Source organism: Podarcis vaucheri, assembly GCF_965113315.1.
Source record: "Podarcis vaucheri genome assembly, chromosome: 18".
NCBI lineage: Eukaryota > Metazoa > Chordata > Lepidosauria > Squamata > Lacertidae > Podarcis > Podarcis vaucheri.
The window spans coordinates 11,487,497-11,503,973 of NC_138756.1; the positions used below are offsets into that span (position 1 = coordinate 11,487,497).

Sequence of the window (16,477 nt, forward strand, 5' to 3'; positions counted from 1 at the left end):
TGTTATTGCTGCGGCCGATGGCTGACGCAAATGTAGATCCATTCATTTATACCTGCCCAGGCGAGAGTGACCCTTCTTTTTAAAATGGACAGGAGAGAGGTGGTGGTGATGGTGATCTTTTTACATGCTCAGAAAACTTTACTCCTTGGAAAGCCTAAAGACCACTCTGAGCCAGCAGTTATGTCAAAAGTAGAAAAAAGAACTGAGAAATTACACAAAACAAACGAAATACCGTGAAAATCCCTGAAACGAGAAGTAATCGAATAGTTCAGTGAAACTATTTTTGTAGACGGCATCCCGTTAAGGCTTTGTACAATTCTAGGTTTTTCTCATTTTTATCTTAGACTTTTTTATTTTTATTATTTAGTTTATTTCTATAAGATGATACAAGAATGGAAAATATTTAAGGAATATATAAGACTATATTGCAAAAATAACACCGCCTTAGCAGAACTGGAATGACACTTGCGAACGCTAAATACTATTTACATGTTGTACTATTTTATTGTTGTTAGCCGCCCTGAGCCCAGCTTTGCCTAGGGAGGGCGGGAAATAAATAAAATTAATTATTATTATTATTATTAAATAAATGTAACAAATATCTTAGTAGGATGTATGAAAAAGGATACAAAACAAAACTGCGAGATAATACCACGACGATAGAAAAAGAACGATTGGAAGTTTCTTGTAAATATATATATATATATATTTGAAGGACATGATGTTGTATAAATCTTTGGTTTTCTTTTCATTATTTTTTCTTTTTTCATATTTTTTACTTGCTTTTAAGTCATGAAGTTTCCCCCTCTATTTTTATTGAACCTTGTTATACCTACCCTAGTGGTATGTTTGTATTTTAAACCTATATATATATGTGTGTGTGTGTGTGTAGGTATATATATATGTATATAGGTATATATATATATGTAGGTACACACACACACACACACACACACACATATAAATTTGGCTGAGCTCTGGTTAAGTTCCTACTAGATTTGGGGAGGGGTGCAGGAGGAAAGTTGGGGGGGGAGAGGTCGGAGTTTGACACGTGCCCCTCGCTTACATTTCCCCCCTTCCCCCAAATCCCCCAAGCTGTTAAATAGCAGAGGATGAGCAGAAGCTGGGAGTTGGAGCCATGAAGGCGCGAGACTGAAGAAGGAAGAAAGAGAGAGAGAGAGATATTGGGACTTGGTGAGTGATTTATGTGGGGTGCAGACCTGGAAGGAAGTGTTCCGGTTTGCGAACTTTTTCCGGAACCTGAACATGCTCCCTTTTTGAATGTAATGCTGAGGTCTGTCTTTTCCCCCCTATTTATTTTGCGTTTTTGTGGCTCTTTTTCATTTTGTTTTTGCGACTGCGTGGAACCCAGTCCAGCTACTGATGGATCGATGGTGTGACTGCAGCACACCGTTTATTGCTTTCATTTTGTGGATCAACGGTCTCGTTCGAAAGCAAAACCCATGTTTAATTGCTGTTTTAGGGGTTGTTTTTAAAAAGCCTGGAACGGATGAATCTGTTTTGCATTCCTTTCTATGGGAAAGCAGCAATAATAATAATAATAATAATAATAATAATAATAATAATAATAATAATAATTTATTATTTATACCCCGCCCATCTGGCTGGGCTTCCCCGGCCACTCTGGGCGGCTTCCAAAAGAATATTAAAATACTATAATACATCAAACATTAAAAGCTTCCCAAAACAGGGCTGCCTTCAGATGTCTTCTAAAAGCCTGGTAGTTGTTATTCTCTTTGACATCTGGTGGGAGGGTGTTCCACAGGGCAGGCGCCACTACCGAGAAGGCCCTCTGCCTGGTTCTCTGCAACCTCACTTCTCACAGGGAGGGAACAGCCAGAAGGCCCTCGGAGCTGGACCTCAGTGTCCGGGATGAGCGATGGGGGTGGAGACGCTCCTTCAGATATACTGAACCGAGGCCGTTTAGGTCAGCACCAACACTTTGAATTGTGCTCGGAAAAGCCTTGCTTTTGGAACGCTTTGGTTTTGGAACGGAAATTCCGGAACAGATTGAACCAAGGTACCACCAAGGTGTGTGTGTGTGTGTGTGTGTGTGTGTGTGTGTGCTTGTGTCTGTTTGTGTGTGATCCTAAAGGAAAATTATTATTATTATTATTATTATTATTATTATTATTATTATTATTATTACAGTGGTACCTCTGGTTCCGAACGGGATCTGTTCTGGAGGCCCATTCGCAACCTGAACAGAACGCAACCTGCGTCTGTGCATGCTCGATTTGCCGCTTCTGCGCATGCGCGTGACGTCATTTTTGCGCATCTGCACATGCGCGAGCGGTGAGACCCAGAAGTAACCCGTTCTGTTACTTCTGGGTTGCCGCAGGACGCAACCTGAACACGCTCAACCTGAAGCAAACATAACATGAGGTATGACTGTATTATTGTTTTATTTTAAGAAGACCTACTCCCTCTGAAAGGGACGCAGGTGACGCTGTGGGTTAAACCACAGAGCCTAGGACTTGCTGATCAGAAGGTTGGCGGTTCGAATCCCCACGACGGGGTGAGCTCCCGTTGCTTGGTCCCTGCTCCTACCAACCCAGCAGTTCAAAAGCACGTCAAAGTGCAAGTAGATAAATAGGTACCGCTCCGGCGGGAAGGTAAACGGCGTTTCCGTGCGCTGCTCTGGTTCGCCAGAAGTGGCTTAGTCCTGCTGGCCACATGACCCGGAAGCTGTACGCCGGCTCCCTCGGCCAATAAAGCGAGATGAGCGCCGCAACCCCAGAGTCGGCCACGACTGGACCTAATGGTCAGGGGTCCCTTTACCTTTACATTACTCCCTCTGAAGCTACCTCTTGCAGACTTTGCCAGGTTCTTTGGCTAATACATTTGCCCCCCTCTCCTCTTCTAGACAAAAGAGGGCCATGTACCATATAACTGGCAGCGTCGCTTTCCCGCTGATGACCTCTCCGTCGCTCCTGTACACAGTGCCACCCCATCTTCCAAAGGCTCCGGGAGGCTGCTGCTCCTCCTTTCTGCCAGCACCCTCGACTCAGCTCACGCCTTTCTGCGCCGTCCCTGCAATGGATCACCTGGCAGGTAAAGGGGGCTGGTCTGCAAAACGGGGTTGTCAGGCGGTTGAATTGTGCTTGGAAACGTCCTGGGAGCCAATGTAGGTCTTTCAAGACCGGTATTATGTGGTCTCGTCGGCCGCTCCCAGTCCCCAGTCTGGCTGCCGCATTCTGGATTAGTTGCAGTTTCTGCGTCACCTTCAAAGGCAGCCCCACAGAGAGCGCATGGCAGTAGTCAAAGCGGGAGATAACCAGAGCATGCACCACTCTGGAGAAACTGTGCGCAAGCAGGTAGGGTCTCATCCTGCGTCCCAGATGGAGCTGCCCTGGAAACAGAATTGACCTGCGCCTCCATGGACGGCTGTGAGTCCAAAATGACCCCCAGGCTGCGCACCTGGTCCTTCGGGGGCACAGTGATCCCATTCAGGACCAGGGAGTCCCCCATATCCGCGGGCCGGATCGAGAAGGCGATTGGGCCGCTTCCGGCCCCCGGTCCTTCGTTTGTCTACCCACGCCTTAGCTTAATACTAGACGGACCAGGTTTTCCCATGACGGGCCAGCCTTTCCTTTCCTTCCCTCTCGTTCCACTCCCTCCTCCGCAAATAATAATAATAATAAAAGCCTTTTGCACGTGCACAGAAATCTTCCTGGACCTGCACTACGGCCTGCCGCAGAGGCGCCGCCGGACCCGGACCGTCTTCACGGCGCAGCAGAGAGAGGCTTTGGAGAGCGCCTTTGAGCGGACCCATTACCCAGACGTGGGCACCCGGGAGAGGCTGTCTGCCTTTGCCAATCTGCCCGAGGCTCGCGTGCAGGTAATTTCGGGGGCGCACCTCCGTGGGGAAATTTGTAATGATATCTATTGAAAAAAGAATTTTTAAAATTACAAAGGAAAAAAGACAAAATTGCAGAGAAGAAAGACAAAAACAGAAAAAAATTAAAACCATCATTTTCAAATTCTCCACTTTCATTACCTTCTTTTCGTGACCTCCTCCTCCTCCCATCTCCTGTATCTTGATTAATAATTGTCACAGCAAATCCTTTCCATAATTCACAATATTCTGTCATTACATTACCTTGCTCTATTTTCATCTTATCTTATAAAAAAACCTTAAAACTTAAAACTCTTATTTTTACCAGCTTCTCATAACCATTACCATTTTACCTAATTCTTTAAACATTCTTACAAGAGCCAAGTAATTTCATTTCAACATTTTTGTAATGTTCATAAAACATTTCTGATGATAGGGGGGAAAAAGAGAGAATAAAAACAATCTAATCTTCTTCCAGCGTCCCCTCCCCCCAGCCCCGGGATTGTCAGTCCTCTTTATCCCTACTTTTTATCACTACTTTTTATCAAAGTAGCTGTTTTACTACAAAGGAATTTCAGAAATAGACTGGAAAGAGAAGCTGCTGAATTGCAACTCATTACCAAACTTAAAACCATGGAGAGACCTGGTTTGAACAAAGACATTGGATTCTTATCCCATTATACATGACTAAGCCATTTCTCACCTTTTCACCCCTTGCCTTTTCCTGTAAGACCTATTGCAGTCGTTAAGAGTCGTCAACAGGCTCATCTCAGCTATCTGCCAATCTCCCATTCCCACCACCCTTCTGAGTAATACCCCTCCCCACCTTCTCACTATATAGAAGGATCTGGCAACTTCTGTTTCAGTGTATCTGAAGAAGTGTGCATGCACACGAAAGCTCATACCAAGAACTAACTTAGTTGGTCTTTAAGGTGCTACTGGAAGGAATTTTTTTATTTTGACTATGGCAGACCAACACGGCTACCTATCTGTAACTGGAACCTTTTTATCCCATTAGTCTGGCACATAAACCTGGTGATCTTATATCCACTCTGTGGGGAAATTTGGCTCGCTTTCCCCAGCACCCGTCGACGTGCTGCAGCGGAGACAGGCGTTTCTCAAGCCTGCCTCTGGGCAGACCCGCGTGGTCTGGGTTGCTGGCGGTGAAATATTTCAAAAGGGAACAGTTAGGGCCAGAGGCCTCAGCTTGCAAGGGTGATGGAGGAGGGGACCAACGCTACACACATGACCTTATGATGTCCCGGTTTTTTCTCCTTCATATAATCCTTTTTATTAAAGGTAAAGGGACCCCTGACCATTAGGTCCAGTCGTGGCCGACTCTGGGGTTGTGGTGCTCATCTCGCTTTACTGGCCGAGGGAGCCGGCGTGCAGCTTCCGGGTCATGTGGCCAGCAGGACTAAGCTGCTTCTGGTGAACCAGAGCAGCGCACGGAAATGCCGTTCACCTTCCCGCTGAAGCGGTACCTATTTATCTACTTGCACTGTCGTCCCCTTCTCCTTGTGCCCTCCATCTTTCCCAGCATCAGGGTCTTTTCCAGGGAGTCTTCTCTTCTCACAATGTGGCCAAAGTCTTGGAGCCTCAGCTTCAGGATCTGTCCTTCCCGTGAGCACTCCGGGCTGATTTCCTTCAGAATGGAGAGGTTGGATCTTCTTGCAGTCCATGGGACTCTCAAGAGTCTCCTCCAGCACCAGAATTCAAAAGCATCCATTCTTTGGCGATCAGCCTTCTTGATGGTCCAGCTCTCACTTCCATACATCACGACTGGGAAAACCAGAGCTTGAACTATAGGTATAAAAGATACCTATTAGGTCCATCAATTACCATATAGCATAGATTCAACACAAAAAAACAGCAACAATTTGTTGTTGACAAAGGACAGCTGAACATAGAAAGGGCCCCATTACCTTCAGGAGCGGAGGGCCTCATCCAGCCCTGTCTGGGATTATGATTGAAATTACGATGTCCCTATTATGTTGGAGGGTACGTGCAACCCGTTCGCTTGGGAGCAGGCTGTCTTGCAAAAGAGCCCTGATATTTTGGCAGGGGTCAAACCCTGACCTTTTCCCGTCCCTGTAATTTACCAGGATGATAGGTTTGGGACCTTATCACCGTTCCCTTCAAAAGTCAACCTCCCAGTTTATGATAGGGGCATTCCTGCAGATAATTGTACGTCCTGGCTGGCACTTTCACTTAGCACAGGACCACCTCTCAATTTTCCATTTGCCTCCCACACACCCAAACCTCCCCCCCGCCCCCCCGCACCAGCAAGAGAGGATTATTCCACTGGCCATACTGGTTTATACTTTGGTATTCTCCTGGGACAGAGCTAGGAAGGACATGGACTTCTCTGCCTAAAATGTCGGCACATAGGGAGGTGGCTGCAATCTGCGCCATTTCTCCCTGAGCTGCTAGCTTTCTGCAAGACGGGGAGGGCGGCTGGTTTGTGCATTTAAGCACACCATCCCCCACAGCAAATGAACACACTCCTTGAGAGAACTGGGTCATCTCTCTCCTCTCCTTCCTCTTCCTCTGTCAATAATAATAATAATAATAATAATAATAATAATAATAATAATAATTTATTATTTATACCCTGCCCATCTGGCTGGGCTTCCCCAGCCACTCTGGGCGGCTTCCAGCAAAATACAGTGGTACCTCGGGTTAAGTACTTAATTCGTTCCGGAGGTCCGTTCTTAACCTGAAACTGTTCTTAACCTGAAGCACCACTTTAGCTAATGGGGCCTCCTGCTGCCGCTGCGCAATTTCCGTTCTTAACCTGAAGCACTATTTCTGGGTTAGCGGAGTCTGTAACCTGAAGCGTATGTAACCTGAGGTAGCACTGTGTTAAAATACAATAATTCATCAAATATTAAAAGCTTCCCCAAACAGGGCTGCCTTCAGATGTCTTCTAAAAGTCAGATAGTTGCTTATTTCCTTGACATCTGATGGGAGGCTGTTCCACAGGGCGGGCGCCACCACAGAGAAGGCCCTCTGCCTGGTTCCCTGTAACCTCGCTTCTTGTATGGAGGGAACCACTGAAAGATCCTCGGGAGATGGACTGGACGATAGGGATGGATACGCTCCGTCAGGGATACTGGGCCATTTAGGGCTTTCAAGGTCAGCACCAACACTTTGAATGGTGCTCGGAAACGTACTGGGAGCCAATGTAGGTCTTTCAAGACCGGTGTTATATTGTCTCAGCGGCCGCTCCCATTCCCCAGTCCAGCTGCCGCATTCTGGATTAATTGCAGTTTCCGGGTCACCTTCAAAGGGAGCCCCACGGAGAGCGCATAGTGGTAGTCCAAGCGGGAGATAACCGGAGCATGCACCACTCTGGCCAGACAGTCTGCAGGCAGGGAGGGTCTCATCCTGCGTCCCAGATGGAGCTGCCCAGGACACTGATTTGACCTGTGCCTCCATGGACAGCTGTGAGTCCAAAATGACTCCCAGGCTGCACCCCTGGTCCTTTGGGGGCACAGTGACCCCATTCAGGACCAGGGATTCCCCCACACCTGCCCGCCCCCTGTCCTCTGTCCAATGTAACACTCATTCTTCCCCCCAGGTGTGGTTCAAAAACCGACGGGCCAAATTCCGCAAGAGCCAGCACGAACCGCGGAAGAAGCCCCCCAGGACCGACGACCCCCCGGGCGTCCTTGCGGGAGGAAGAGGAGCGACCGCGATGGACCGGCACCATTTGCAAGCGCCTCGGATGTGGCCCATGTCACAGAGTGCCGTGACAGGGAAGAAACAGCTTGTCGTCGCTGTAGCAGAGGACCACACGGACGCTGCTCCGAGGCCTCTCCTGGGGGGTGCCCAAGCAGTTTCTGGAGCTGCCCCCCTGGACCCCACACCCGTGCAAAGAGAGACCAGGAGGAGGCAGGATTTGGGACTGTGGTGTGGGTCTGCATTGCCCTTGCAGACTTATTGGCTGAGCACGTAGGCGAAAAGAGTCTGGGATTTCCCCGTTCACAACCTGCATAATAATAATAATAATTTATTATTTATACCCCACTCTTCTGGCTGGCTTCCCCAGCCACTCTGGGCGGCTTCCAAAAAATATTAAAATACTGTAATACACCAAACATTAAAAGCTTCCCTAAACAGGGCTGCCTTCAGATGTCTTCTAAAAGTCTGGTAGTTGTTGTTCTCTTTGACATCTGCTGGGAGGGCGTTCCACAGGGAGGGCCCCACCACCGAGAAGGCTCTCTGCCTGGTTTCCTGTAACCTCACTTCTCGCAGGGAGGGAACCGCCAGAAGGCCCTCGGGAAATGGACCCCGGTGTCCGGGCTGGACGATGGGGGTGGAGACGCTCCTTCAGGTCTACTGGGCTGTTTAGGGCTTTAAAGGTCAGCAGCAACACTTTGAATTGTGCTCGGAAACGTCCTGGGAGCCAATGTAGGTCTTTCAGGACCGGTGTTATATGGTCTTAGCGTCCGCTCCCAGTCCCCAGTCTGGCTGCTGCATTCTGGATTAGTTGCAGTTTCCGGGTCACCTTCAAAGGTAGCCCCACACAGAGCACATTGCAGTAGTCCAAGCAGGAGATAACTAGAGCATGCACCACTCTGGCCAGACAGTCCGCGGGCAGGGAGGGTCTCATCCTGTGTACCAGATGGAGCTGCCCTGGACACAGAATTGACCTGCACCTCCATGGACAGCTGTGAGTCCAAAATGACTCCCAGGCTGTGCACCTGGTCCTTTGGGGGCACAGTTACCCCATTCAGTACGCAGGGCGCATTTTGCTCTCCAGAAGTCCCCAGTTTATTTTATATATCACAGTGGTCCCTTGGTTCTCAAACGCCTTCGTCCTCAAACAACTTGGAACCCAAACACTGCAAGCCCAGAAGTAAGCGTTCCGGTTTGCGAACTTTTTTCGGAAGCCGAACGTGCTCCAGTACATTATTGATTGCTTTCATTTTATGGATCAATGGTCACGTTAGATAGTAAAATTCATATTAAAGTGCTGTTTTAGGGGTTGTTTTTAAAAAATGTCTGGGACAATCCATTTTGCATTACTTTCTAGGTGAGCAGGAGAACTGCTAGGCTGGCAGGAGCAGGGACCGAGCAACGGGAGCTCACCCCGTCACGGGGATTCGAACCGCCAACCTTCTGATCAGCAAGTCCTAGGCTCTGTGGTTTAACCCACAGCACCACCCGCGTCCCTAATTGAAGAATGTAGATTCCTTCAAAATTATAGGAAGGGCTTTCTACGCCAGCTAAACCATTTCCTTCGTTTGGTGCAGGGATTTTTACTTTCACTATATAAAGGGGACTCTCTTATTTCCCCCCCACCCACACATGCGCATCACATTTAATTGTTTCTCCAATAAGTGGAGGAGAGGAAATAGGAAAACAGCTTCTATAATTCAGGGACTGTTCCTGGAAAACTGGGACACACTCAGAGGGGATGGTTGTTGTTGTCGTTGTTGAGTCGATTAGTCGTGTCTGCCTCTTCGTGACCCCCTGGACCAGAGCACGCCAGGCCCTCCTGTCTTCCACTGCCTCCCGCAGTTTGGTCAAACTCATGCTGGTAGCTTCGAGAACACTGTCCCACCATCTCGTCCTCTGTCTTCCCCTTCTCCTTGTGCCCTCCATCTTTCCCAGCATCAGGGTCTTTTCCAGGGAGTCTTCTCTTCTCATGAGGTGGCCAAAGTCTTGGAGCCTCAGCTTCAGGATCTGTCCTTCCAGTGAGCACTCAGGGCTGATTTCCTAATGGAGAGCTTTGATCTCCTTGCAGTCCATGGGACTCTCAAGAGTCTTCTCCAGCACCAGAATGCAAAAGCATAAATTCTTCGGCGATCAGCCTTTTGGAGGGGATGGTACTATGTGTTATGAAATGAGTGGGGCCGCAGCCTCAAAAAAAGAGGAGACTGCAAGAGCTGCTAATTCGGGGAGAATTTGGAAAGCCTTCCTGGTGATGAGTCAACCGCAGGCATGTGGGAAAGGTTTGCTGCTGCTGCAGGCGGTGAGTTGCAAATTGGCCCATGCAAATTCCTGAGTTCGCAGAGGAGGCAGAGCTGTCCTCACCTGGGCTTTGCCGGGAGAAGGCACTTCCTGATTGTCCAGTTATCCTCCGGGATTCTGAACCGCAAGAAGGGGCAGGTCCCTATATATATAATTTGCCCTGTGTGCCACCAGCAGCCAGCCGCCCAGGACTGCTCTCAAAGGAAGGATGAGGCCTTAAACAGAGCCTCGCGGCAGGAAAGGGTTTCTGCTACCCAGCGAAGGATCAGCGTGGGAGCAATTTCCCCTGTCCAAAGAACAGCCGGGTGTGCTATTTTTGCGTATTTTGCGTTTGCTGCTGAAGTTGAGCGATGCGACCCAGATCAGGGACCGGAGTCGAGGCTTCCGGCGAGAAGCAGGAGAAACCAGGTAAATCCCAGTCCCTACACCATTGTTTCACACACACACACACACACACACACACACACACTCCAGAACCATAGCTGCCAACTTTTCCCTTTTCTTGCGAATATTCGGAATAAGGGAATTTAAAAAAGGGAAACATTGACACCTATGCCCAGAATTGATCTCCTGCTTTCGTTTTGGCTCACGTCCCATTCGTGCAGGGACGGGGAGTTCTGAATGCGGCCCTCAGGACCTCTCTATGCTGCCCTCCAGGCACTCTGGGCTTTCTTTTCTTTCTTATAATTTTAGTTTTCAAAGTTTCAAAAAGAAGAACATTTTTTTACACACACTTGTATACTGTAAACCATAATCAATTGTTGCTGTTGAGTCGTTTAGTCGTGTCCGCCTCTTCGTGACCCCCTGGACCAGAGCACGCCAGGCACTCCTGTCTTCCACTGCCTCCCACAGTTTGGTCAAACTCATGCTGGTCTCTTCGAAAACACTGTCCCACCATCTCGTCCTCTGTCGTCCCCTTCTCCTTGCGCCCTCCATCTTTCCCAACATCAGGGTCTTTTCCAGGGAGTCTTCTCTTCTCATGAGGTGGCCAAAGTCTTGGAGCCTCAGCATCAGGATCTGAATCAATATCAGTACCTTTATAGAGTTGCCTGAACCTTGGGTTTAGACCACAGCACCACCTGCAGTTTGCTGCTCTTTCTTAATGAGAGGAGAGGGCCGAGGCCGTGAGAATTCCCTTCCATCCTGACGAGACTTGCCTTTAGAGAAAGAGTGAAATCTATCAGGTAAAGGGACCCCTGACCGTTAGGTCCAGTCGTGGCCAACTCTGGGGTTGCGGCGCTCATCTCGCTTTACTGGCCGAGGGAGCCGGCGTACAGCTTCCGGGTCATGTGGCCAGCAGGACTAAGCCGCTTCTGGCGAACCAGAGCAGCGCACGGAAACGCCGTTCACCTTCCCGCCAGAGCAATACCTATTCATCTACTTGCACTTTGACGTGTTTTGAGTTTGTTGATATTTCCCCAGACAGTTTCCGCCCGGACATTGTCTACCAGTGCCAAATCCCGACGCTGTCCGAACGGCAGTCCTAGCCACTGGCGAGTTCCAGCGGGGTTTTGTTTTGTTTTTATGCTGATAGGGCGAAAGGCTGGGAGTCCATCAGCAGGTGGCGCCATTGGGGAATGAGAGGCCAGAGCAAACTTATTCCAGCTCTGGCCCCTTCCTCCTCCTCCTCCCTGCTGAGTTCTGCAAGGGCTGAGGTCTGCAAGGAGGAACGAACCACCTTCTGGACTGGCAGTAAGTAGGAAAGCAGGCAGAGGGGCTAAGTTTGTCGTCCCGTTTGCCCTAGACTAGTGACCAGCAACCGCTGAGGGACAGCCTGACATGAAAATCTCATTACTTTATTCTAATGCCCAGGGTTTTAGCAATAACCGTGGGCACCACGGAAACACTGGAGGGAAAGGGGAATCTTGGTGCTATCGCCACACATGCCATCGTCTCAAGACTGCTTCTTGGCAGTGCGTTACTTTACATGTGAGGAGGGGCAGAGAGATGTAAATGAAAGCCGGGGCAGTCTGGGGCGGCTCTGATTCAGGGAATTAATCCAGGTTAAACCCTAATTAAGAGGGAGAGGAATGCGGAGGAGAGGGAGAAATTGCAAAAAGGAATGGGAAAAGGGGCCTTTTCTTTGGATTGCGTCACATTCCGTAATTATAATTTTATTATGTATACCCTGCTCACCTGACTGGGTTTTCCCAGCCACTCTGGGCAGCTTCCAACATATATAAAAACATGTTGTTTAGTCGTTTAGTCGTGTCCGCCTCTTCGTGACCCCCTGGACCAGAGCACGCCAGGCCCTCCTGTCTTCCACTGCCTCCCGCAGTTTGGTCAAACTCATATTAGCAGCTTTGAAAACACTGTCCCACCATCTCGTCCTCTGTCGTCCCCTTCTCCTTCCACCCTCCATCTTTCCCAGCATCAGGGTCTTTTCCAGGGAGTCTTCTCTTCTCCTGAGGTGGCCAAAGTCTTGGAGCCTCAGCTTCAGGATCTGTCCTTCCAGTGAGCCCTCAGGGCTGATTTCCTTCAGAACGGAGAGGTTGGATCTTCTTGCAGTCCATGGGACTCTCAAGAGTCTCCTCCAGCACCAGAATTCAGAAGCATTAAACGTTTAAAAAAACCCCAAACCTTCCCTATCCAGGGCTGCTGCCTCCAGATGTCTTCTAAAGGTTGTTGTAGTTACATATCCGTTTGGCACAGGAGTCGCTTAATAGCAAACATTAAAAAATGACTTCCTTGTACTAGCCTTCGGACGGCTAGGGGGTCGGATAATTCCAACATTTCTCCGATGAAAATAGGGACGTCCTAAGGAAAATTGAAGGGACACGGGTGGCGCTGTGGGTTAAACCACAGAGCCTAGGACTTGCCAATCAGAAGGTCAGCGGTTCGAATCCCCGCGACGGGGTGAGCTCCCGTTGCTCGGTCCCTGCTCCTGCCCACCTAGCAGTTCGAAAGCACGTCAAAGTGCAAGTAGATAAATAGGTATAATAATAATAATAATTTGTTTATACTCCGCCCTCCCCAGCCATGACCGGGCTCAGGGCGGCTAACACCAGGTATGAAAACAATTGATTAAAATACAACTTAAAAACCAGATTAAAATACAACGTTAAAATGCAGCCTCATTTCAGTAGAAACTCAAATCAAAAACTTTTTGGGGATGAAAACCTGCATCTCTGGGTTGTTTGTGGGGCATAGGAATTCGTTCATATTTTCCCCAAAATATAGTCCAGCTCCCCACACGCTCTTAGGGACAGTGGACCGGCCCACGGCTGGAAAAGTTTGCTGACCCCTGGAATTACGATGCAAACTACTAATAATTATAAATAGCTTTATTAATATGAAGTTAAGTGTTATAACCTGTACAATGCAATTGTAGTTAACACAAGCAGGCAGGGCCCATGGCTTACATCACAGGAGCCTACACAACACAAAACACTGTTGCTGTATGTAGGTTTTATTTTATTTGTCTTTTATCTTATATTTTGGAAATGTACATCCAGTTGTTTTTCCGCCCTTTAAACATCTCCAGGCAGAGAGCTCACTGTTCTCCATTAAATGGATGGCGGCTAACAGATTGAGGTTGAATCCTGACAAGACAGAAGTACTGTTTTTGGGGGACAGGGAGCGGGTTGGTGTGGGGGATTCCCTGGTCTTGAATGGGGTAATGGTACCCCTGAAGGACCAGGTGTGCAGCCTGGGGGTCATTTTGGACTCACAGCTGCCCATGGAGGCGCAGGTTAACTCTGTGTCCAGGGCAGCTCCATCTGGTACGCAGGATGAGACCCCCCCGGCCCGCGAACTGTCTGGCCAGAGTGGTGCATGCTCTGGTTATTTTCCGCTTGGACTACTGCCATGCGCTCTACGTGGGGCTACCTTTGAAGGTGACCCGGAAACTGCAATTAATCCAGAATGTGGCAGCTAGACTGGGGACTGGGAGTGGCCGCCGGGACCACATAACACCGGTTCTGAGAGATCTGCATTGGCTCCCAGTACGTTTCCGAGCACAATTCAAAGTGTTGGTGCTGACCTTTAAAGCCCTAAACGGCCTCAGTCCAGTATACCTGAAGGAGCGTCTCCACCCCCATCGTTCTACCCGGACACTGAGGTCCAGCGCCGAGGGCCTTCTGGCGGTTCCCTCATTGCGAGAAGTGAGGTTACCGGGAACCAGGCAGAGGGCCTTCTCGGTGGTGGCGCCCACCCTGTGGAACGCCCTCCCTTCAGATGTGAAGGAAATAAATAATTACGTGACATTCAGAAGACATCTGAAGGCAGCCCTGTTCAGGGAAGTTTTTAATATGTAACGCTGTACTGTTTTTAACACTGATTGGGAGCCGCCCAAAGTGGCTGGGGAGACTCAGCCAGATGGGCGGGGTATAAATAATAAATTATTATTATTATTATTATTATTATTATTATTATTATTATTATTATTATAAATTGGTTCATGAGGACCAGAACCTTGGAAAAGGATGCTGACATCCTGAATTAAGCTGGATGTTGAGAGATGCAGGGCAGACAAAAGAACAGGATGCCGGCTGACTCAGCGGCCAGGCTCCTCTGACCGTCTTCTGAGGAATGAGATCGGCACCAGATACAAGCCTGGTTTGCAGGCGGTTGAGGTGTGGTCCAGGTGAGCAGCTCAATTAAACCTGTGAGCGCAGAAACCAGTTCATCGCTTCCTTGCCGGGTTTCCAAACAGATCGGCTCTTGCTCCGCCACGGAGCGGTGGCTTTCCCCCAGAAGCGAGAAGCGAGATTTAGTTACCCTTAAAGGCAAGACGGAACAAGAGCCACACTCCCACGGTTTCGCATGGGCCTGTTTAAAAACGACTCCCTGCCACTTGGCTTTCCAAATCAAGTAGATCGGAGAATCTGATCGAAATGTGCAATGCAGCTGCCACGTAAGTCTTTCTCAATACAATAATAACAACAATAATTAATAATAATAATAATAAGGTATTTTGTACCCTGCCTATCTGGGCAGCTCCCAACCAAATATTAAAAACACAATACAGCATTAAACAGGGACGTGGGTGTCGCTGCGGTCTAAACCACAGAGCCTAGCACTTGCCGATCAGAAGGTTGGCGGTTCGAATCCCCGCAACGGGGTGAGCTCCTGTTGCTCGGTCCCTGCTCCTGCCAACCAAGCAGTTCGAAAGCACGTCAGAGTGCAAGTAGATAAATAGGTACCGCTCTGGCGGGAAGGTAAACAACATTTCCGTGCGCTGCTCTGGTTCGCCAGAAGCGGCTTAGTCATGCTGGCCACATGACCCGGAAGCTGTACGCCGGCTCCCTCGGCCAGTAAAGCGAGATGAGCGCCGCAACCCCAGAGTCGGTCACGACTGGACCTAACGGTCCGGGGTCCCTTTACCTTTACCTTTTACAGCATTAAACATTAAAAGCTTCCCTAAACATGGCTGCCTTCAGATATCTTCCAAAGGTCTGGTAGTTGTTGTTCTCTTTGACATCTGGTGGGAGGGCGTTCCACAGGGTGGGCGCCACCACCGAGAAGGCCCTCTGCCTGGTTCCCTGTAACCTCACTTGTCACAGGGAGGGAACTGCCAGAAGGCCCTCAGCACTGGACCTCAGTGTCCGGGCAGAACGATGGGGGTGGAGACTCTCCTTCAGGTCTACTGGGATACTGGAGGATTCTGTGATTCTGTGATTCTATGATCTGCAAGGCAAATGTGACAATCATTCATCCTTTTGCTTAAGCATCTAATCTCAGGCGGATGCAACACTGTGGGCCAGACAATTGCTCCATCTAGAGCGCACACATAGAAACAGCAGCCCAAAAATCTGGGCGGCTTCCAGCATAAACACAAACACAATTAAAATTAAACATTTTTTAAAAAACCTTCCTATCTAGGGCTGCCTTCCGATGTCTTCTAAAGGATGTAGAGTTACTTATCTCTCCTTAGCTCCTAGGGTCACATAACTCCATCCCCTCTAACATTTCTCTGATGAAAATAGGGACGTCCTAGGGAAGTCCTAAGGAAATCAGCCCTGAGTGCTCACTGGAAGGACAGATCCTGAAGCTGAGGCTCCAAGACTTTGGCCACCTCAGGAGAAGAGAAGACTCCCTGGAAAAGACCATGATGTTGGGAAAGATGGAGGGCACAAGGAGAAGGGGGCGACAGAGGACGAGATGGTGGGACAGTGTTCTCGAAGCTACCATCATGAGTTTGACCAAACTGCGGGAGGCAATGGAAGACAGGAGGGCCTGGCATTCTCTGGTCCAGGGGGTCACAAAGAGGCGGACACGACTAAATGACTAAACAACAACAACAAGGAAATGCGGGACATTCTGGGATCAAATCTGAAACCGGGATGGCTTCTGTAAATCTGGGACTGTCCCTGGAAAATAGGGACGCTCTGTATTATTCCTGAAACTGCCTCCCAGAGCCGTCCAGATCTCCAGGTCCCTGTTGTTGTTGCTTAGTCGTTTAGTGGTGACCGCCTCTTCATGACCCCCTGGACCAGGGGTTTGTTCGGTTACTTATTGCTGCAGCTGCAAAGCTGGACAGAAACGGCTTCACCGCAGTGGGCAGCAAGGAGTTAGCTCGGTATGCCGTCAGAATAAGAGCGCTGAGAAAAAATAGAGTGAAATATGATCGAGCGAGGCTTGTGCAGAGAGAAGAGGCAGAGCCACCACGTCAGAGCAGAAGCACTTTGTTCTGCC

General features: G+C 49.0%; 2 protein-coding genes across 3 annotated transcripts in view; both read left to right on the forward strand.

The window, feature by feature from the left end:
• Nucleotides 1-2,486: 2,486 nt before the first annotated feature.
• LOC309523151 (uncharacterized protein) lies at nucleotides 2,487-7,820 on the forward strand (the record flags this gene model as incomplete). The annotated part of the gene is made up of 3 exons (XM_082206910.1): nucleotides 2,487-3,075; nucleotides 3,687-3,862; nucleotides 7,443-7,820. Exons 1-3 carry the CDS (start codon nucleotides 2,901-2,903, stop codon nucleotides 7,818-7,820), a joined length of 729 nt encoding a protein of 242 aa, XP_082063036.1. The 5' UTR covers nucleotides 2,487-2,900.
• Nucleotides 7,821-10,030: 2,210 nt separating this feature from the next.
• ATP8B3 (ATPase phospholipid transporting 8B3) overlaps nucleotides 10,031-16,477 on the forward strand; it is a 49,983-nt gene continuing 43,536 nt past the window's right edge. Inside the window, exon 1 of one of the 2 annotated variants that reach the window (XM_082206261.1) lies at nucleotides 10,031-10,249. In XM_082206261.1, coding sequence (XP_082062387.1) covers nucleotides 10,192-10,249 — 58 coding nt within the window. In that variant the 5' untranslated portion in view covers nucleotides 10,031-10,191. Of the gene's footprint in view, nucleotides 10,250-14,468; nucleotides 14,697-16,477 lie in introns of those variants that run through there. The other variant, XM_082206262.1, reaches the window with a different exon arrangement.